This window comes from Hetaerina americana, unplaced genomic scaffold (assembly GCF_022747635.1).
Source record: "Hetaerina americana unplaced genomic scaffold, ioHetAmer1.1.p SCAF_4, whole genome shotgun sequence".
Lineage (NCBI taxonomy): Eukaryota > Metazoa > Arthropoda > Insecta > Odonata > Calopterygidae > Hetaerina > Hetaerina americana.
Window position 1 is genome coordinate 54,675,284 of NW_027286985.1, and position 22,493 is coordinate 54,697,776.

General features: G+C 35.1%; 2 protein-coding genes across 10 annotated transcripts in view; one reads left to right on the forward strand and one right to left on the reverse strand.

Annotated features, from left to right (window-relative positions):
* Window positions 1–13,243, forward strand: part of LOC139692408 (scoloptoxin SSD14) — a 96,367-nt gene extending 83,124 nt beyond the window's left edge. For all 5 annotated transcript variants that reach the window (XM_071590586.1, XM_071590585.1, XM_071590584.1 and 2 more), the window contains 4 exons: window positions 2,157–2,347; window positions 2,546–2,789; window positions 4,200–4,313; window positions 12,771–13,243. In XM_071590586.1, the coding sequence (XP_071446687.1) occupies window positions 2,157–2,347; window positions 2,546–2,789; window positions 4,200–4,313; window positions 12,771–12,917 (696 nt within the window). In that variant the 3' untranslated portion in view covers window positions 12,918–13,243. The remainder of the gene's footprint in view (window positions 1–2,156; window positions 2,348–2,545; window positions 2,790–4,199; window positions 4,314–12,770) is intronic.
* LOC139692407 (enolase-phosphatase E1-like) overlaps window positions 3,785–22,493 on the reverse strand; it is a 39,548-nt gene continuing 20,839 nt past the window's right edge. For 3 of the 5 annotated variants that reach the window (XM_071590581.1, XM_071590580.1, XM_071590579.1), the window contains exons 6-8: window positions 21,840–22,104; window positions 18,690–18,774; window positions 15,694–17,180 (exon numbers count right to left, since the gene is read on the reverse strand). In XM_071590581.1, the coding sequence (XP_071446682.1) occupies window positions 16,605–17,180; window positions 18,690–18,774; window positions 21,840–22,104 (926 nt within the window). In that variant the 3' untranslated portion in view covers window positions 15,694–16,604. Of the gene's footprint in view, window positions 4,523–5,004; window positions 5,228–15,693; window positions 17,181–18,689; window positions 18,775–21,839; window positions 22,105–22,493 lie in introns of those variants that run through there. The other 2 variants (XR_011701751.1, XM_071590582.1) reach the window with 2 other exon arrangements.

Here is a 22,493-nt window from a genome sequence, read left to right on the forward strand (position 1 = left end):
ACTATTGTGAAAGGCAACAGGAAACCACCTCAATTGTCATTCCCAAGATAAATATGATGGTCACTACAGAGATTTTGAGTCCTGGCAACGGGGCTTGGCCCAATCGGTCGTGTGTTGTACGCGGCAGCGGGGGAGGCAAGGCTTCCGCCGTTGTCATCCCACAAAACCCTTGCAAGGGAAAACCGGCAGCAGCAGGACAGAAGACGCAGGAGAAGAAGACCAAATTAGTTAGAATAGGAACAATGATGAGGACAGGGAAACTAGAGAATGTTAAGCGAGAGATGGAAAGGGGAAATATAGATATTTTAGACCTATGCGAGGTGAGATGAAAGGAGAGTGGGGATCACTGGAGTGATAATTATAGAATAATATACAGCGGCAGGGGGGGCAATATTACTAGTAGAGATAAAAGCAGAATCGACGAACTTGGCTTTATTCAGGTGTGCATGCCACCGAGCAACCATACGGAGGAAGAGGTCGATAGGATATACGAACGGTTAGAGGACATAATCGAGTGTGTTGCTGCAAGAAAACATTTGACAGTGATGGGGGATTGGAATGCGATGGTAGGCAAAGGAAGAGATGGATGGTTAGGAGGGGATGATATGGAAGGTGATAGGAGTGGAGAGCGGATGAAAGTACTTTCAGATCGGGGTTATTAATGTTTAATATTAATACCTGGGCAATTCCAGGAATCCAGGAGCCAGATGAAAGCTTGCTCTATTGTTTTGAGTTTCAGTTAAGGGTCAGAGGGTGGGAGGGATGCTATGATGGATGCACTATAGTATTTATCAAAGGGAGTCTTGTGTTCGGAGGTGTGTTTGGGGATTGGGAGCATACCAATCAGGGAAGAATTTTTGCATGAGGCCCAGTAATTATTGATTATAATATTGAAGGGTGTGGTAAACTGTTCATTATAAAAGGTGGGGCAAAGTTGGCACTTAAGAAGGTGAACTACATTGTTGGAGGTACATGAGGATTAGGGAACTCATGGGAGAGGGTTAAAAATTGGGGGGGAGAGGGATGGGATTCTGGTTTTGAAAATAGGACATGTTTTGCATCTAGGTTTATTGCAGGGCATGAGAGTGGTTTTGGGATGGGGCAGGGATTTAAGGAGTGGATTGGTTGATTTGATGAGATTTGATAAGTCACCGGGGCATTTGAAGGTAACGGGGGGACTTTTGGGAAAAAGGTTGGCAGAGTAATCATGGTTTTTGAGGATATGGTAGAGGTCTTTTAGGATTAATCGCAGAGATTCCAGGCCTGAGAAGTATATGGTCCAAATTGAAAGAGGGTGGGTTTCCGTTGTGGAGGAAGGTTCGGTAGTGTAAGCATGTCTTCGGATCCTTTTGTTGAGGAGGGATTCAGGATAACATCATTGATTGTTAGCCAGTTTCTGACAAAATATTAAATCACCATCCTTGATTATCCTCTTTATTCACCAGATCTCGTGTGAGCAAGGAAAATAAAAGGAATGTTAGTTAAGGGTTAGAAGTCAGTACTACGCAGTGTCTGGGTGCCATCAAAAACCTACCCAAACTCAGAAGTCTACTGCTAATAATAGATGCTAAATTCCTGATCAACAGGTAACAGAGACATTTAAATCAATTTACAGATTACAGAAAAAGTTGAATGTTGCTATAAATGTATTCATGTTTAATTGTTAACTGTAGTACTGAATGAATTAATGTATATCTAATTACCGGCTCATTTACATTTTATAAAAATAGTACTAAGCATGCATTACTCATAGGGCTCTCAGAGTAGAAATTCAAAAGGTACAATTTTGTTAGATAATCCATCGATCATGATGTTAATCTATAGGTTGAAATGATTGCCTGAATATTTATGGCAATAATTTTTGGAAAATGTGCATGTTTTCAACCATCCCATCCACCTGTTAGTTTTTATTTTCAAGAAAGGATTGGAAAAGCAGTACAGGGCATTGCTAGTATCCAGTGATCATATTATTTTATAATGTGATCAATAGAGTTGATCTCATATGACAATTCTTATGAATATAATGTGACTTAATCTTTTTATGGCTGGATTGTTGCTCAGTTATGCATTGTTTTACAATAGTTGCCACAAACAGTAAGTATGTTGCTATCCTCAATAAATGGAAAATGTAAATGAAATATTATTCTTTGCTTTAGCTGGTCAAAAACTTGACCTCAAGAGAATATGCCATGGCTATTCGTAATTTATTATCTGATGATGAAACATCACAAGATGCTCAACATTATGGAGCTGTCACATCCCAACCAGAAGATCATGGAACTGCACACATATGTGTACTTTCTCCTGATGGTGATGCTGTTTCAGTGACTTCAACAATCAATCTCATGTAATTAGATTCTATTTTTATTATTTCATTAATGATGTGTTGTGACTGCCAAAACATATTTTGAGGCATCATGTATTGTGCTATCCCACATTACATTAATGCTTGACGAAATTTTTAGTATTGCAGTGTACTAAGAATTTATAAATCCTCAAATTTTAAGGGAAAGCATTTGTCTAATTTGCTCTTGCTACTCATCAGATTAGGGGGCATGCGCCGTTCACGAAGCACGGGCATTATTCTTAATGATGAGATGGATGACTTCTCGGCCCCAAACATTACCAATGCTTATGGTATTCCACCATCACCAGCAAACTTCATACATCCAGGAAAACGCCCTCTTTCATCAATGTGCCCAGCCATCTTTGTAGACAATGCAAGCGGAAATGTGAGACTCGTAATTGGTGCTGCAGGAGGGAGCAAAATCACAACTGCGACTACTTTGGTAAAATGCATGAAATCTATCTGATAAGTTACAAAAAATGCCTACATACTCAGCACATTATTTAACTCAGTTGTGTGGTTTGCTTTCCAAGTGCAATCATCTCATGACAAAATGATGCATGGTTATAGTTTACTGAATTACTGCTTAAATAATTTTGAGTCGAATAATAAGTCAATTGTCAGCACAAGTAATTTGATAAATGGAGTTAAACATGTTATGCATTAAAAGCATATGATAATTAACCCAGTCCTATGACTCAAAAATTATTGTCTATGAATTCATTATTTCTGACATGGGCAATAAAGTATTTTTTTATTTAAGTACATGAACACCTGAAATACTCAATTGCTGGCTTAGAGTCTTGCTACAAAAAGACTATTGCTTAATGTCCCTGTGAGCAGAGAGTTATATACTTAAATTAGCCAGAAACCATGAACTTTGCATGTATGTTGGCTTTTAGTCCAATCCAATTACTTTTTTAAAATTCGAAATACTAAAAATTGGGCATGATATTTTTTATGATTAAACATTTGAATAAAATGGTAGTATGAAAAACTTTTGTTAGAGTCAGTTTTTGAGAAATATTACCATTACTTAGTTAATATACGAAGTCTGCATTCTCTCAGGTTCCACTGAATTTATTTGTTAATACAATGAATGTGGTGAAATCCTTGAGAATGCATCCTTCCCAATCTACATGCCCTGTAGGTCTTTGAAATATCAGTCTATTTGTCTTCATCAACTTGCTCTAGGTAGAAAATAATGAGTCAAATGCATATCACCCAAATATTATTGGCTTAATCTCACTTAGGAGCTGAGCTTCAAAACAATGAAGCCCTAAAAGCAAAGTGGAAAATTCATACCCTTGAGACAAATGAAAAATGGAGTTTGGTTTTATTCAATCACCTGAAAATACTGAATGCATGTTTAATGAAGTGTTCCTAAACATTCATTTTTTATGGTAATAATAGTATCAAGTAAAATTTATTTCTTGTTTGAAAAATATGAGTGTACTTCCCCTGGGAAACAGAAAGGGGTGAATGGATTGTTCGAGGACATAGATTGAAAGTACAGAGAATTTTTTTAAATTCATAAAATAGCTTTAATTTAATTTCTAAGAAAATGTTGGAAAAGCAATGTAGGGCAATACTGGGAACTCAAGCCATTTTAAAATGAAGCTTCCTTCAGAGGTGAAAGCATTTAATTATTATTAGTCTCTACTGAATGATGCTTGAATTATTTCACTAGTAATTTTCATTAGTAGGCAGGAAATATTAACTAAAATATTGGTAAATATTTCATAAAATGTAAAGTTAATAAAACACACAACTTGGTACATTAATGTAATTAATTACCTATATCACACATTATGTTTAATATATTAATAGAATAAATTTCATATTTGTCTAGGCTTCAATATACAATCTATGGTACAACAAAACTATAAAAGAAGCAATAGATGCCAGCCGAATTCACCACCAATTATTTCCAATGAAGCTTCAGTATGAATATGGAGTTTTAAAGGTTCGTAACTGTCCGTAACTATAACAGGAACATATTTTTTATAGCACTCTGGTTTCTTAGCACTGATGTAGTCATATTGTTCTTCTTTATGAAAATTTTATGTACAATAAGGCCTTGATTGTAATTTTAAACGGGAAGTAGAGATTTTTGCAAGCTACCTACATATCCATAAAAAAAATATGAAATGGAGGAGGAAACATATCCTCAGCCTGAAATATAGAAACAATGTAAAATTAGAGATTGCTGATGAACAATCACCTCTACATCAAGAAATTAATATAATTGAAAGCATTCATTGGGAATTAAAGTAAATGATTACTTAGCTAAATAAAAATTAGACTATACCTTATACAATCCTGAAATTATTACTTCTATTGGAGCATTCATGAATCCACCAAAGGGATATGTACTGGACTGAATTGGAATCCTCTATTTAAGAATATTATATTCCTTTGATCAATAACTCAAAATATCATATTTTGAGTTATTTTATGAGACCAACTAACATTCTATATATGTAATCCAAATAATTTTCAACCAATGAATCAACAATGAAAATACCTTGGGAAATTCTAAAATGGAGATTCCACCATCATGAAATGCTCCCTTTCAGGTATCTTACTTACGTGTTTTACCTCCCTATATTTCTAAATAATCTATGCATACATTTATCAATAAAAATATACAATACCTAGTTCTGCTAATTTGGGTTTTCAGCATGTTTCAATGATGTTGATGGCAGAAATAGACACTACAGCAAAATGTGAAGCTTAGAATGATGTTGGCCGTACATATAAAAATGATCAATAAATACTCTTCTTTATAATCCAAAACTGATACCATCATGATCCATTATAGCAATGCACAAAGGTGATATAGGGGTCGAAGATACCTTGCTATCGCATATGCTGGCCCTGAAAAAACAGGGTGATTTTTTGGACTCATTCTTAAAAATTTATTCTCATATACAATTTTATTTTAATATTATATTTTCAATTAAAAAATTTTCTTTCAGGAATATGACTGATATTTTTTTGGACTAAAGTTTAGGGCTTAAGGTAATGATTCATCGGGGGGAATACAGTTTATCCAGGTGCTAGCACTAGGTGTGCAAAAAACCACTAAAATTGCAAAAATTGGTAAATGAAATGGCTGATAAAATTATGAAGGATACAATTTATTGAATATGAAAGTTATTAGATTGTAAAATTGGTAGGCGTATTTCAGAATAGCCTGCTGCAGCTATGTTATATTCACATGAAACTCTGTAATATTTGGGCTTGTATGCTCCTCAGAGTCCCTGTCCATCAGGGAAGAAGTGCTTGTAGGAACCCAATTGGGAGAATGGGCAGGGACCTGCTCAGTTACAAAATTGATTCCTTGATGCTGACACATGAAGGGTAGTTTAAAAAATTAAATCTTAGATTCATAAACTTTTTTTTGTTTGGAAATTAAATTCCTAATGATAGATCTAGGAGGATACAAGATAATCGAGCAAGCATAACAGTTTCAGGCTTAACTTTGTGGAATTCCTGCATGATGAGGGTGGAAAAAGAGACTTTGCACACATACCCCATCCACTAATGGGTTAATTCACCAGTACTCAACTTACTCGTCTCCCTTACTCCCCCTACCTTCTTCCCCTCTTGGAGCCAGGCTATATAAGTTGAAAATTTTTTCATGTATGTCACCTGATGATGATGCACAGCATCAAAACCATGGTCGTGTGAAGTATTAAATCTTTATGTGGGAGTGCAAAGTTTCTTTTTCGACCCTCAATCTAGCAACTCAAGATGGAGCTCTGGTATAGACAACAGAACTGTCACTCACAATATTATTCATTTTCTAATCTTGAGGAAGACATTAATGGTGTGCCTAACCTACTTTATATTAGCGGGCAATAAGAATCATCCTCAAATTTGTTCTGCTTCCTTTGAATGACCTGATGATGGCATCTTGTTCTCTTATTTGTTTTTTTTTCCATTTAATACCCAAGAGCCAATGATTGATCACATCTAATAATGAATGGCAATTTGTTGGTGGTAAAAGAAATTCATGGTACATAACATTGTACAGCTCTGTCTGACATTGCTTGAGAAAGCAGGCAAATCATCACATTACACAATCCACTTGTTGCTGCTTTCTTATTTCTTTAGTTGTCTCTCCATGTTTAAAATGGATTTTGCTAATTCATTGTTCCTTCTACATCCTCGTTTCTCAATATGATAAAAATTGTATTTTTTAAGAAGGCACTCAACAATTTTAATACTCTATCATTTGGTATTCACTCATTTTCCTACCTATTGCCGCCTTTGGAAATATTTTCTGGATCCAAGACTAGCTTATATGGTTCTTGTGGCTCTATGTCGACTGAATTTGACCTCTTACCTTGACTGAGGTACATAGTCAGTGATAAGCTAAACTCTGATAGTCCCATTTTCTTATTTTTTCTCTTTCATTCCTGTTAAGACATATTTTGGAAAACGGGTCAGGGCGTAATGAGAATAGGATCTGACTTTTAACAGTTAGATCTTGCATTCAGTCCTAGGTTATGCCCTTGGGTTCAAATCTAGAATAAAATTCCCAGTAAAACAACTATAACTCTGTGAGGCTGCTGAAAAACATTCTTGTGGGCACAATCATATTTCTCCTCAACATTATAACATTGTTATTCTTTTCATCTCTAGTTGTTTCAACGATTGAGGAGAGTGCTTCAATGATTTCTTGTTTAATTAGGATGATGAGTTTATATTTTAAATTTGCACAGCATAAATAATGGATGAAATAGGAGACAGAGTTGTACCCACAGGCTCATTTTCCAATACTGCAAGTGCCACCATGAAAAACTTTGAAAACCTTTCAACAATGCTTTTTGTTCCTAATAAATAATAATTTCTAGATGAGGTAGGAGGATGAGTTTTGCTATGGTTGAGTTCTAGGTCACTGTGCAGAAACCAGTTTTCAATGTGTAGGACTCTTTTTTGAAGAAGTGAATTTGTGTAGGTAAAAATGACCATTATAGTTTGATGCTTGACCTTTGGAATGCTTTATTCCTCTTCACATTTTCTTTCCTTGTTGAGCAGACTGTGACTTCTGGTCATTAGGAGGATGAGACAAGCTATTTTACCCAGAGCATTTCCTCCACTAAAAATTATTGAATGGAAAAGGCATTGCACAGAAGTTTTGTCGCGATGGATGAGCCATTTGTCACTCTGGAAGAGCTAAGACTGGGTTTTTTTTACTTTCCTTGAAATTCAATAATACCATGGTAATACTTTCATACAAAGAAGTTGGTTCAATATTTGACCACCATAGAGGTAACTCGTTGAACATATAATTCAGTAGTGAATGGGATATTTGTTTGCACAAATACCATTCGCTCCCTGTCTGACCCTTTTTCAAACTACTTTGCCTTCACCTTAAACTGTAGTTTGCAAAAAATAGCTTTTTAGATCTCCAATACCAAGTGTAGGCAGATGATTTACATCTCACATAGCTATGATGATGATTTTTTTCCTAAGGAGTAAATAATGTAAAGAACAAGGTTATTGTTATTGGTATTCTAGCAGTTAGGGTAGCTTTTGGATGAACACAGCCTAAGCAATTTTATAAAAATACATATGCTTGCCTCTCTGAACAAGATCTCAACCTAATATTGGAAATTGTGGCACTACTGTGACCTCCTTCAATTCTGCATACTTCCCTCCTCCCTTCATCTGTCCAACGTTATTATCCTATTACTACCCCTCCCTTGTTTGCTCAACATTCTTCCCATCACAGTCTTCAACATCCTGTGGCCAATAGAGTCACCCTGAATCCACCTTCCTGCCTCGTTTTGATTTATCACAACAATCCCCTTTCCTCTCCCACCATACCTAGAACTTCCCGTCCAAAAAACTTGCAAGATAGGTAAACTGTTCCACCTGTTCTAGTTTTTGTCCTCCTATTTTAATGTTTAGATTAGCCTTTCTCACTCTCGAAAATTGCATAACCTTTGTTTTATTTACATTTATTTTTATACCATACCTATTGCACTGAACTTCCAGTACCTATGGCTGACTGACAAACTAAACCTTGGTCATCAGGAAATATAATTGATTTTATGGATTCTCCACTGGTTTTCATTCTTTCCTATTGTTCTTCCCTTACCTCGTTTACCATTTCCTTGAAAAGCACAGGTGGTAATGAGCATCCCTGTATCACTTCTCTTCCTAACGCTGCCCATCCCTATTCCTTTTTCTGCAAAACATTAATTATTTTTTCTCAGTTCACTGAAAAAAAACACCTTTTCAATATCTACAAAACAGTGAATACATTCTGACTGTATTCTATGTTCCTTTCTATTTGTGACCTCATCACTTCAGTGGCATCATGTGTGCCTCTCCCTTTCCTGAACCCAAACTGATCATCCCCTAAGTATTCTTTGCCCTACTCTCCATCCTATCATTGATAACTTTGAGAACCACTTTAGCTGTGTGCAAAATCAAACTTATTGTCCTTTTACTCCTCTTATATTGCAGCCTTTCTGCTTTTTGTCATAGGAACTAAAACTGATCTGACAAAGTCCTCCAGCCAAATCCTTTCTCATTAATGCTACCAGTTATTCCACGAAAACTCTTTCTTCCACATTATTCTAAACCCATCTGTAGTTCCACAGGAATGTTGTCTAACCCCATTGTCTTATTTGATTTCAATTATTTGAATGCCCCTTCTATCTCGGAATTGAGTGAGCCTGGACTATTTTGATTGAGCCTGGGCTATTCTCGTCTATATTTTACCCTTTTTCTATGTCTAACCCAGGCTGACCTAATGCCTTCACTGTACATTCTTCTATGTATTCCTTCCATCTCTCTTGGATCTTTTTTAGTTCAACTAATATTTGTCCTGATTTATCTTTGACTGTCTGCAATGATTCTCTTTTTTCTTCCTGTCGGTGCTTTCATCTTTCTGTATAATGCACCAATTTCACCCAACCTCCGAAAACTTTCCATATCCTCGCACTGCATGGTCCACTACACTTCTCTTAGCTAACTCGGTATTTATGTTCTTCCACTTCCATCTCTCATCTATCTTTCTAATCATCTCATTTGTAGCCTATCCTTTCAGTATACCTCTTTTGATATGTTTCCATTATTCCACTATAGTATCCAGGTCTTTTTCCTTGCTCAGAATTTACTCAACAGCCCACTGAAACTCCTTTTTTGATCCTATTAGTACTTTTGCATTCCATTTCCTAAATCTCCTCCCCTGTTTTTATCTTTTTGAATCAGATGCTATGCTTCATAGTTATTAAATTGTGATCCAAGTCCACATTCGATCCCATGAAAATGCATTTACTCAATAAGCCTGAGAATAACTGTGATGAAAATGAACACTCTAACTGGAAAAATCATATTTTTCATATTTTTTTCATTGATTCAAAAAAATGAAATTATGAGAAAAAGTATTAATGATGACTCTATAGTATCACTTGCCACCATGGATGCTACACCAAAAAATATGCATTGAGAATAAATTGCATCCTAACGTTGTATCCCTAAAATAGTTTTGAGAAATGAATCAACATTTTACTAATGTTTGATAGGACCTCATATCTAATGGTAGAGACAGTTACAGTAAATTAAACCTATCTAGTTTGTAGAGAAAATATTCATGGAGACTTAAGCATGACTGATTATCTCTCTGAAAAAAGTTTTACAACCAAGTAACTCAAGTCATTGGCATGGAAATCTTAAATCCAGTTTATGATTATTTATTTGGAAATCTACTGGGGCAGTTCAATAAAGAGCATTCATACATTTTCATTCAAATAATTGATTATTTAAACATTTGATTTAGTGTTATATTGTTAATGTACTGTATAATGCATATGTGATATAAGAGTCATTGCCTTTACTCTAGTATTGCATCAGTGGTAGCCATTGCAATTTGAAACAAGTTCTGTTAACCTACAGTAATGATGGAGATATACATGGCATTATTGAAATTTTGCTTTTGCACAAATCATCGGGTGAGGCCTATGTAATGTTATTGGAGGCTTGTGAGGAGTTATGTAATGTCATTGGAGGCTTGTGAGGAGTCTATTCTTTCCTATGGTACAACTAGAAGATGGTTTAAGATGTGTAAAGAAGGAAGACCATCAATTTCAAAGGGAGGTGAATTTCGAACTCCCATTCCTGCTCTTACAGAAGTAAACATTGACACTACTATTGTCATTTGGGAGAAGACTGTTAAATAATATTATGACCACTATCAGAAAAATTTCTTTTGGTGCCACTCACATGTTAGTTACAGAAAAATTGAACATGAGACATATTTGTGTGTGGTGGGTTCCTGGACTGTTCATCCCTGAGCGACTGGACATTAATATGTGGGTTTGTTAGCAGTTGAAGTTGATGTTACAGGAAGATGAGGAGTTTCTTTTGAAGGCTTTCACTGCAGATCGAACTGGACTTCATCATTTTATCCTATGAGCTAGGAAAAAAGCTCTGTGTGAAAATCTCTGGCATCACTAACACCAAAAGGGTCAAAGTAGTGCCGTATGCCAGGAAAGTTATGGTCATATAATTTTTGACAATCAGGGATTGATGTATTAGCATGCTGTGCCAGAATACTATAGGGATGTGCTTAAAATTTTCTAGGGCCATATCAAATGTAAAAGACTGCAGTTCAAAGCGACAAGCAGGATGTTGCACCACAATTAGCTACCAAGGGTACACATTGCAAATGTTGTTGCTGAATATCTCACAAAAATCAATGTGAAATTTGTTCCTCATCCTCCTTATAGTCTTGACCAAGTCCTCTTGTGACTTTCTCATACTTCCCAATATGAATAAACACTTTGGTTGATAGTATTTTCAAACATCAGAAGCAGTGGTGAAGGCTACTGAGGCAATTTTGTAGAGCCTATCAAAAAATGGTTTTCAGACTGCCTGTGAGAACTTGAGAAAAGGTGGCAAATATGCACTACATCCAATTGGTACTATTTTGAGAAGAACCATCAAAGTTTGTGGGATGAGTAAATGCATGTTGAGGAGAAAAAAACATTCTTTCTTGAACAGCCTTTGTTCATGATGTAATAGGGATGAGGTCTAAATCATTACATCAGATTGTTTTGTTGTATAGGTACCCAAAAGGTTTGAATATTCAATTAAGGTTGTAAATAAGTTTATACACTATATCAGATGCACAAGTTATGAAAGATGATGCATATCTCAACTAATTTGCAAGTACTCTGATCTAAACTCTGGTTTAAACTTCTTTTCCTCCGCTTATTAATATGCTTAAATTCAGCGGGTGGTCTCACCTGCTCTGAGGTGAGGTCTCACCTGCTCTAGGGATGAGGTCTAAATCATTACATCAGATTGTTTTGTTGTATAGGTACCCAAAAGGTTTGAATATTCAATTAAGGTTGTAAATAAGTTTATACACTATATCAGATGCACAAGTTATGAAAGATGATGCATGATCTCAACTAATTTGCAAGTACTCTGATCTGATGCTGATTAATTTAATGACATCATTCTTGGTTATTGCTAAGGAAAGAATTTCTGCTATATGTGTTTTAAATGAAAATTAGAGCATGTGGAACCAAAATGTTGAAAGTAGTAGGTATATGAGGCAAAGAAGCTTTCACAAAGAGGACAGAATGGATGATGTAGACTTTCAGTAAGGATGTTAACAAAAGGCTGCTTAAAACTTTCATTTAGAGCATGGTTTTGTACAGTGCGGAAACATGGCCATTCAAGCAGGATGATAGGCATAGATTGAGGCTTGTCAAATTTGGGTGTGATGGAGGGTGGAAAATATGAAATTGACTGAAAGGAAAACAAACAAGGAAGTGCTAGACTTGGTGGGAGAGGAGAGAGAATTGTTGGGAGAAGTCAGAAGGAGGCAGGAAAGGTGAATTCAGAGCATTTTCATTGGTGATGGGGTGTTGAAGATTGGGATAGAGGGTAGAATGTTAGGCAAACAAGGAAGGGGTAGGAATAGGGTGCACATGTTGGACGGAATGAAGGGAGGACAGAAGTGTGTATGCAGAATTGAAGAGGAGCTTACTGTACTGCTCAATTTCAGGTTGTGCTTTTTATTTTAAGAGTCTAGTTAATGTATATTTTTACAATTATTTAGGCTGTGGCCATCCAAAACCTACCAACAGAATAACAATGACCAATAGAATAACAATAAGAATATTTATGTGTTTTAACTTAAGATTTTTAAATAAAGAAAGCATACTGGCACATGGGATTAATGGTAATTGTGAGAAAGTAACCAAATTGTAAGCACTATTCCAAAAGTCTATTTATATTCATTGCTTAAAGTGAAAAATGGGTGACTTATAGTTCATTCTCTGTTTCAATACCTTGATATATTTTTTGAAATTTATATTATATAAGCATTTCAGCATTATTTTGTTCCTGTACCCAGTGTTAAAAGTGCTATTTTTTCTTTTCTCAGCCAACTATTGAAGGACTGAAATCAATTGGTCATGAGGTTCTAAGGCTCTCCTCAGCTGGCTCTTCAGTGACAGGTATCGCATACGATGGAAAAAATGTCACAGCAAATGCAGACTATCGCCGTTTAGGAGTAGTTGCTGGTTTTTGATAAATCTAGTCATGAATACCCAAGTATTTTGCTTGAATGTTATAGTTAATTAAATTCCTGCAATTGCAGCAGAAAATAACCTACTTGAAACATTCACTATTATACATTAATTTAAAAAACCACCAGTCTAGTTTGTTTCATTTTAACAATTTTGCTGTAAATGCTCAAATATTTTATTACGACATTTTCGCCGAAACATTTCCAGTCATGATTTTTCTTATGTTATCATCATAATAACAAAGAACTCTTTTCAATTGAAAAGTAACTGAAGTGTATATAATTCCATAGTGTTCCTAATGAAATCAAGAGAATCTTATTTATTATTGTATTTTGCATTGTTTTTGATTCTTGTAGTGATTTGAAAACTCTATGAATGAGTTTTTGCTAGTTGTTTCAATAAAATATTTGTTACAAAAGTGTATGTTTAATATTTTTAAGCACAATGTGGCATGAATGGTTTAAGATGCATAAAATTACTACTGTACAGGTTTGAACCTAGATTATTTTGCTACCCTTTGCCCTCTTTAATTTTTCAAAGTTCTGACACCTAAGTCCAGCACACACTTGCCAAAAATCAGTTTCTTGAACAACCAATACAGGTAATAACAAATGTTTTCTACTCTAGATCTCGTTGACCTTGAAGTTGCCTTATTTTATTTAAGCTGGAAGAGCCTCTTATGAGCTGAGGCTCAAGGGGGACACCAAAACCAACTGATCCCATATATTTCAAAATTAGGTAGTAATATATTTTAGGGGTAGTGGTAGTCCAGGGGTAGATCATTGGATTACTGACTGGAGGCCCAAGGTTCGATTCCCGGGCAAGCCCCTGTGGGCACCTGCATCTCCACCCAAGCTGTGTGATTTTTCTGGTACCAGATCTTCCAGGGAAACCATAAATGGCACAGGGAAAGGAACTGGCCCCCTACCCTAATGTGTGAATTTCACATGCCTTTGGGCTTAGTACTGGGTGAACTCTATCATCACCTACCAAACCGACCTTTGGGTTGAATTCTATGTTTCTGTTTTTATACATTTTAGGTTAACTAGAATTAAATTATTCAAAATAATTAAATAGCATTTCATGCATTTTTGTAATTCAATTGTCAATTACCTCTTATGAAAGGCCTTTACGTAACATATATTCATATATATGGGTATATAGATGATTTGGTCGACGTAACACGGAAGTGCCGAATAGTACATTAGACAGTAACAAACAATATAGAAACACAAAAAAAGATCACTCACACGTTATTTCTTGACAATTTCGACGGATTCTGCTCAATCTTCATCGGAAGATAAAGAAGTAATGACTGCTGGAATAGTAGAGGTGAGGGGTGCGAGAGAAAGGGATATATATATATTTCACCGTAAGAGTTATCCGATTGAGGGTTGTGTTTGATATGCCAGGATAGATCCACCCCAAAATAAGCATGTGAAATTTATAAATTCATGAAAGAAGCTCCATTCCCTCCCTTTGTCACCTGCGGTATTCCACACAGTTCTAATATCTTAAAAATCACACCATTTGGATTTTTTTATCCACATCTAAATTATATCCTGTAAGCCACTAGCATGGTTTGTGGCAAGGGATGCATCCAGAGTGTATGAAGAGTTTGTAATAGATGGGGTTGAAAAAAAGCATCACCCAGATTTTAAACTCAGCACCCTCTGGTCAACAGAGAATCATTCTACTTGACACCAAATTAAGTACCAACTCTTCCATAATCATGCTACTATCACATGATACATCCAGTGCACTTATCATACTTATCATATTAGCAAGTACAGCTCTTACAAATGTCATAGATACTGTTAAGGTCATTTGAAACGTTTCTCATTGTTATGCCTTAAAACCATTTATTAATTCAAAATCTACCGTAAAAGAACTAAAAAATTTTGTATACATAAAAATATATATATCGTTATATGTATATCTGTATATATATATATATATATATATATATATATATATATATATATATATATATATATATATATACATATATATATATATATATATACATATATATATATATATATATATATATATATATATATATATATATATATATATATATATATATATATATATATATACACATACATACATACACACACACACATACATACATATATTTATGTGTGTGCAAATGTGTATATATGTATGTCTTATATATATTTGTACATAAATATCATGCATATTCAATAGTATGAAAGCAAAATAAGACTGGATTGAGGTACTTGGGCAAGTATTCGAAGGAACTCATGGTTGACCAGTTTCCTGAGAGACTATGGAACTTTCAAAACTTGGAGGACAGTGAAACTTTCCAATTCACACATTAGACAGCTTATAGAGGAGTTCAAATTCAGAGAGCTAGCTAGCTGGAATGCAGCTTTTGTATGGAGAAGTTCATTTCAGTGCTTGTAAAACTTTTTTCACCTTTACCACACTATTGACTACTGTGCTATATTAATTATACTGTTACTAACTGCATGAGGATTATGCAAAGCTGAATCATTTGGAAATTATTCCATAGACCCCAAGAATATTGACTCATTATTGGTGGAAATATGATGCCTCATCTCAGCATCAACAATTATGTTTTCTTTATATCAAAATACTCATTCAAAAATCCTTAATTGCGACTCCTCTGCCAACACACCATTGCAATTTCAACCTGTACAGGTTAATAAATTAGAGTAAAAAATATACTTACATTATGCAATTGGCACCTACTGAAGGAAGTTAGCGGATGACACAGAGAACACCTCAAATTTGCTGAATATTTTATGAATGTTAACAACAAAAATAAAATGCCATATAACGACAGAAAGAGCTACTACAAAAATAAAGTGAGTTGACTACAAAAATAAAATACCATGTATCTACAAAAAATTCTAATTACAAAAATAAAAAGCCATCACAAAATAACTCTTTATTGTGAGTACCTTTGTTTTCCTATGCCTATCACTGACAGCAATGTACAACAATGAGAATAGTACTTTTCAAAAAATTTCATGTATTTACATGGACATGGGTTATCATTTAATAATAGGTAATCTTTAGTAAACGAGGTGATTTAGAAGATATAAATAATGCACTTGGAGGAAAAATAAGCAAAAATAATTTTCTTTTGGATGCCTTGAATTAAAAGCAGAATCATTTTCTGCAATTAAATTATAATAAAAATATATTTTATAAATATTAATTAAATATTGAACCATCTTAATTACATATATCCTTTTACTTATGAGAATTAATGAGGGTACAAGTATGTTCATTTTTAATTTTATGCATCACATGACATGATTATGAAGGCATATTTATTTATTTCTTTTAAGGATTAAGAGTTGAACAAACTATTGAATTAATATGAACATCTTATTTAAGTTTCAGCTTTCAAATATTACAAAGTATTTTAAGATACTTTACAGTAATAAAATACCTTTATTTACACCCTTGGATGAGGAGTAAACTTTGCTTTGATGCATGCAATGCACATCAGTGTCCACTTGTAAATGACCCTTCAGTCAGGCAACAAATTTTTCTGGCCATCAATTGTTTTAATAACTCATGAAAGCCACATTGATATGGTCACATACCAGGAGCACTGGCTGAGCAATGAAATTTGACCTTTACTCAGTAATGGGATTTAATGTTCATATGATTTTTGAGGAATAATTTTATTCTGATGGAGGTTGTGGTGCAGTCTCTGCACTTGTAACTTCCTGAGGAGCAGGGGCAGGTATTTGAGCTCCATTTTGTGACACCTCAGCTGGACTGCTCTCAGCTTGGTTCTCAGAGGGTTGTGGTGCTATTTCCTCAGTACTCATTGCAACCTGGGACTCACCTTCTGGCGCTGCTGGCTTGGCCTCATCAGGGCCAGAGGAAGGAGCACTGTCAGATTTAATGACAGATTGTGTTTCCTGCACTGGGACAGCACTTTCAATGGCCCCACCTTCCACCTGTTCACTCACGGCAGCTCCTAACTGAGCTGGTTCAGGTTTTGGTTCATCCACTGGCTTTGGGGAAGGTGCTGGAGAGGATGCTGTCTTTGACTTTTCAGCAGAGTGAGGGGCTGCCTTTGCAGGTGGTGGTACTGGTGTTCCACTCCTCTCCCTCTGTAGCTCATCCTCTCGTAGTACCCTGGGTTTTATAATTACAGAACTGATGTTGCTCTTTGGAGGCCATTTCACGTTACGGACTCCACCCTCCTTTGGCTTGTAGAAGTAGCTTTTTGAATAAGGACGTTCAGGTGGCTGAAAGGACATTTAAAATTACTGGATACATGGTATATATTCATAGAAAGATGCAAGGCATGTCAATGTTTACACCAATACTTGTTTGTTTTTTTACTGTTAAACATATCCAAAATGTGCTGTTGAAGAATTAACACAACAACCTATACTATCTGGTGGAGTGATTTCATTGCCACCCCACTTGGCCCACTCATTAGTTTTGATAGGTTATGGGCCCAAAAGTAAAGAGACATTACAAGTAAAAAAAGTCTAGATGAACTGCCAAATAGTGAAGTCCACAGGATTCAGGGCACAACATCTGCCACATCCATGGATAACATTAATAAACATTGGCATTTTGCAGGATAACTTGGCCATTATTTTGGGGGGAGGGGGGGTAGTAAGGTTCATCCTACACTTAGCCTAGATGATGATACAAAAGTTAGGCTTAGAGACATCAATGTATAACTTACTACCCAATAGAAAACCCAAGAACTCTATGCTCAAAAAAGGAGATGTTTTCCATCTATGACTCCTTAAATTCAAGGATATTTATTAAAGAGATGTCATACATTTTTTGCATAATTTATTGTGTAAAATTAAAGTTTATGCTATATTGTTAGCTTAATGTGTGATTCATGTGGTACAAGCTTTGTTGACTTGACTCCAGTATTGCGAAAGCTTTTGCAAATTGAAACCTATTTAGTTTGCCTACAGCCATGATGGAGGCAACAAGCAATGCTGCATTGAAATTTTGTTTACACCCAAACAAACTGTCAGCCAAGGCTACCAGATGCTATATAATGCTACTAGAGGCTTATGAAGAGTTCATTCTTTATTACAGCACAACTAGAAGGATACTTAATATGTCTACAGAGGGGAGATATCCAATTTCATAGGAAGGAGTTCCTGGAGCTCCAGTCACTACTCTTACAGAAATAAGTACAAAAACAACTGCTGCCTGAAAGAGAGGATTATCAAATAATGTGAAGAAAATTATTCTACGTATTGAAAATTGCATTGGTACCGACAACATGTTGGTAACTAAGAAATTTTCTCATGAGACGTGATTGAACATAGCGGGTTCCACAAAATCCACTGCAAAATTGTGATTATTTCTCAAAATCCAATTTAAATTTTTTTCTTCATCCTCCATATAATTATACTCCCAACATAGCCTTAAGTGACTTTTTCCTGCTCCCCAAAGTAAAGAAATATATTTGTGGAAATCACTTTTCATTATCAGAAGCAGGTGTATACAAACTGACTGCACATGCTTGATATTTCAATGGCTGCTTTTAACACAGCAATTGATTGAATCAATTAATCTTCTACCTTGTTTGCATTATACATCAAGCTAACAATAAAACATAAAATTTTTCGGGAAAAGTATCCAGATAAAAAAAGTTTATGATCACTTTTTAGGGTAGCCCTGACACCATGGTTTTACAAATAGATTAATAGCTAAATGGCTTTAGAACAATGGTAACTATAAGTATGACTAATGATTTAATCATAAACAAGACTTACTGGCACATAATGTATCTTGCCAATGATTAATTCATATGCTTTCTGCTTTTCCTCCTCTTGTGCTTTCTCGTAGTCGGCATTTAAGCTGAATATAAAAATGAAAATAAATAATTAAGAATAGCATTTAGAAGCTTTTACTTATTAAGTACGATTAAGAAATCAATTTGAGATTCATTTGTCCCTTGTCAAATTCAATCTCACTCTACATAACATAAACTGAAAACTGCATATGCGTGTATTTGATTCATTACTAGTGGTATTATTGAGTACATCTTTATGCATTACATAAAACTGTTGACAATGAATGTAGCTGGTGCACCAGGACTTTTATCCTCAATTATGAGAGCTATATTTTTTCAGTTCCACATCATTAAAAGGTTTAATCATGAATTTGCTTTCTAAAATTCTCATGTATTCATTTTTTTCTTAGAATTAATTAAAGGCATCCAAGGGATAAACATGTGTTCTATATAATGCACTTCCTTAAGATACTAAGGATTGTCATGATAGTCGCATATCTGATGCAATGAAATTTTTCTATAAATACAAGAATCATGATTTCGAGCATTGCTGTAGGTACACTATTTTCGAGTTAACAAAAATTATGTAGGTAACAAATGAAAAATAACATCAATCAAAAGTTATTTGATTGAAAATGGTAACAATATTTCCTGTCATTTAGAAAACTATTTATTTATTTTAACACCCAATACTTTGGAAAGATTAGCCTAAAATTTTCTATCACAAAAACCATTCCTGATGAGATATACATTCCAATAGTTAGTTGCATTGACATTGTTCACAATGAGAAAATACGAGGGTCATCCGGAAAGTAGTACCCGTTCGTGAAATAAAGACACAAAAGTAAATATTAACAAACATAAAAAATTTTATTTGAAAGAGGATACTTTAAACTACTTCTCAACATAATCTCCAAGCAAATTAAGGCATTTGTCATAACGTGTGACAAGTTTCTGTATTCCTGCTGCATAGTCCTTCGCCGCCAGCTCATTGAGATACGCGAGGGACCCATCTTGCACAAATTTTTGCATAATGCAGATGGTGTTTAACAATTTCATGAACAATTGTTCGAGAAACATTGGGAAAATGCTCACAGATGTCATCAATTGTGACGCGCCGATCGTTCCTCACGAATTCGTCAACTGAGCTCACCAGTTGGTCTGTAATGACAGACGGTCTCCCCGAACGCTCATCGTCGTGTGTGTTCCCCCTCCCCATGTTGAAGTAGCGACACCACCGCCGAACAGACGACTCGTCCATTACATTGTCTCCATACACCTCCTTTAATTGGCGATGAATATCACATGGGCGAACGTTTCTTGCATTGAGGAATTTAATCACTGCCCTCACTTCACAACTGGCGGCGTTCTCAATTTTTTTAAACATTGTAAGCAATCACAGAAACAACACAGGCAATGCTAGCGTCACGCAACTTGGCTCAGAGAAGGCAGACAAGCCACTGAAGCTATCTGACCTCGTCCAGCGGCTACTCGCGTCGTCAGCACTTCATGCGGCACGAACGGGTACTACTTTCCGGATGACCCTCGTAAGATGATGAAATCTTCCTTTACAATTAAGTCAATGAAATTAAGAATCTTCATTGAATCACACAAGAAGCACCAATGAAAATCCTGTAAACCTAATGATGATACATGATTTCATGATGAAGTATCATTCTTATATCCCAATTTAATGCACAGCTGATACTTCCTTAACATTACCTTGGTTACTGTGATTGATTATTCACACTTTAATATTATTCTATAACTATTATTTTCAGTTCAATAATAGATGATGTAACAAATAAAAACATACATAAAAGTCCTATATCAATGATGGAATGTATACATTTAATTTTGTAGAAAAGTCCATAATGGGAAGAGATTTTTATTCAATGTGATGTCAAAATAGACACAGCATACTCGTATGAATGGATTATTGGGTACAAGTTTCAATTGGAGATTCAGGCATCCCTGTTCAGACACCTATCTTTTATTATCCAATGGAAGAGGTTTCCCATGAAACCTAATCAAGAGAGTTATCAAACCTTTTCTATTGGATAATGCATTTCTGGATTCCTACCAAGGTTGAAGAGTACAAAGGACCTATATTAGCATGAATATTTCCTGGGCATACAGGCCCAGATAAGACGTTGTAAAAAACGCTAATGATGATTCATGATTTTATGTAGAAATATATTGGGTTGACATGCCTTTGATCTAAAATCAAGCCAAAACTTAGCCTAGAGAACACATACACCCACCTACATTGGAGTTGTATGAATATATAAATACTCCAAGCGACACATGTATTATACATTTCTTCCTAAAAAAGTTCATGGTGTGAAGAACAAAACCTTGGGATTACTTAAATGAGCACTTGAATCTACCATATGATAATGGATCACAATGATCTCTAGCATATTAAACCTAATGCTATCATTAACTTTGGATGCCATTATCTTTCACTAGAGGAATATGATTCATGGCTGACATAAAATATGACCTATGGACTAGATATTTATTTAGCAGCTTAGGAATAAACTCTAACACATTAATACCTTCAGATGGATATCATCATGTCCCTAATAGCCTTATCAGCAGAGTAATTTGTGTCACACAAATGACATATATGTACATTTTTTGTAGCATGCTAAGCTCCACTTAAAAGTAGACTTTTCACTTTACAGACTTCAATTTTCTTGTCTCCTGAGTGAAATATATCCTTAACCTCACTAAATATTTATTTGTAAAAGCTATTTTCAGTTTAGTAAATTATGGGCCAGAAAGAAGTAATAGACACCATAGAGACTGATATTGTCTCAAAAAATGTGTGCTCATACATATATGCATACAAAGTATATGCAGTTCTTAAATTACATATATGAAATAATTTTTATTGCTGATTATGAATGAGATACTGAAAAGTCTGTATCAATAGAAAATTTCCCTGAGGATTCCATGATTCGGTGAGAATATTGAAATGGAGACTAAATTGACAGTGAAAATTGGAGTTGCAGTCATAATTAGAATTACTTCAGTCCACGGCCTCATAACAAAAATTGTGTAAGATTCTCCACTTTACTTTTTGGTTGCACTTAATATTATGCACTTCATTATTATTATTTACCCCACTGGTGTAGAAGGCACAGCACCCATGTCATTTGATTCTTCCTTAACTATTTCTTGCTCAGGCATATTCAAGATCAGAGGATCAGGCTCTGGTATTTTGACCTCGGGCTCTGTTGGTTCAGGTATCATTTGATTTGTGGACTCTGCTGTGGACACATTGGCAACCCATGTGATTTTCTGTTGTTTTGCTTCTTGATGAGAAGCATCGTTTTCATTCTCTGTGGTAGCTTCTTGGACAGGTTGGGGAGCCTCTTTTTCGCTCTCTGTGGAAATGATGTTTATGGTTAGTGGACCAAAAACAGATTGTTTCATGGATCTTTAAAATAGGAGGTACATCCTCAGGAGTGTAATTATGCATCATATTTATTGCCTTTATACCTTGAATGTTTCTCTTAGAGGCAGCTTTCATGGCATACTCTGTGAGGATGCAAGCAAGCACTCAAATTGGAAGCAGAAAAATTAGATAACTCTAATATTAAAATACTTAAATATGTAAATATACACATGTATTTTATTAGTTAAGTATTATCATTGGATATATGCTAATACATAGATAAACATTCCTCAGCAACTAATTTCTTGATAAGGAGGGAGGAAAAGAATTTATGAGTAATACAAAATCCAACCTTTCCATTAAAAAATAAATTTTGCC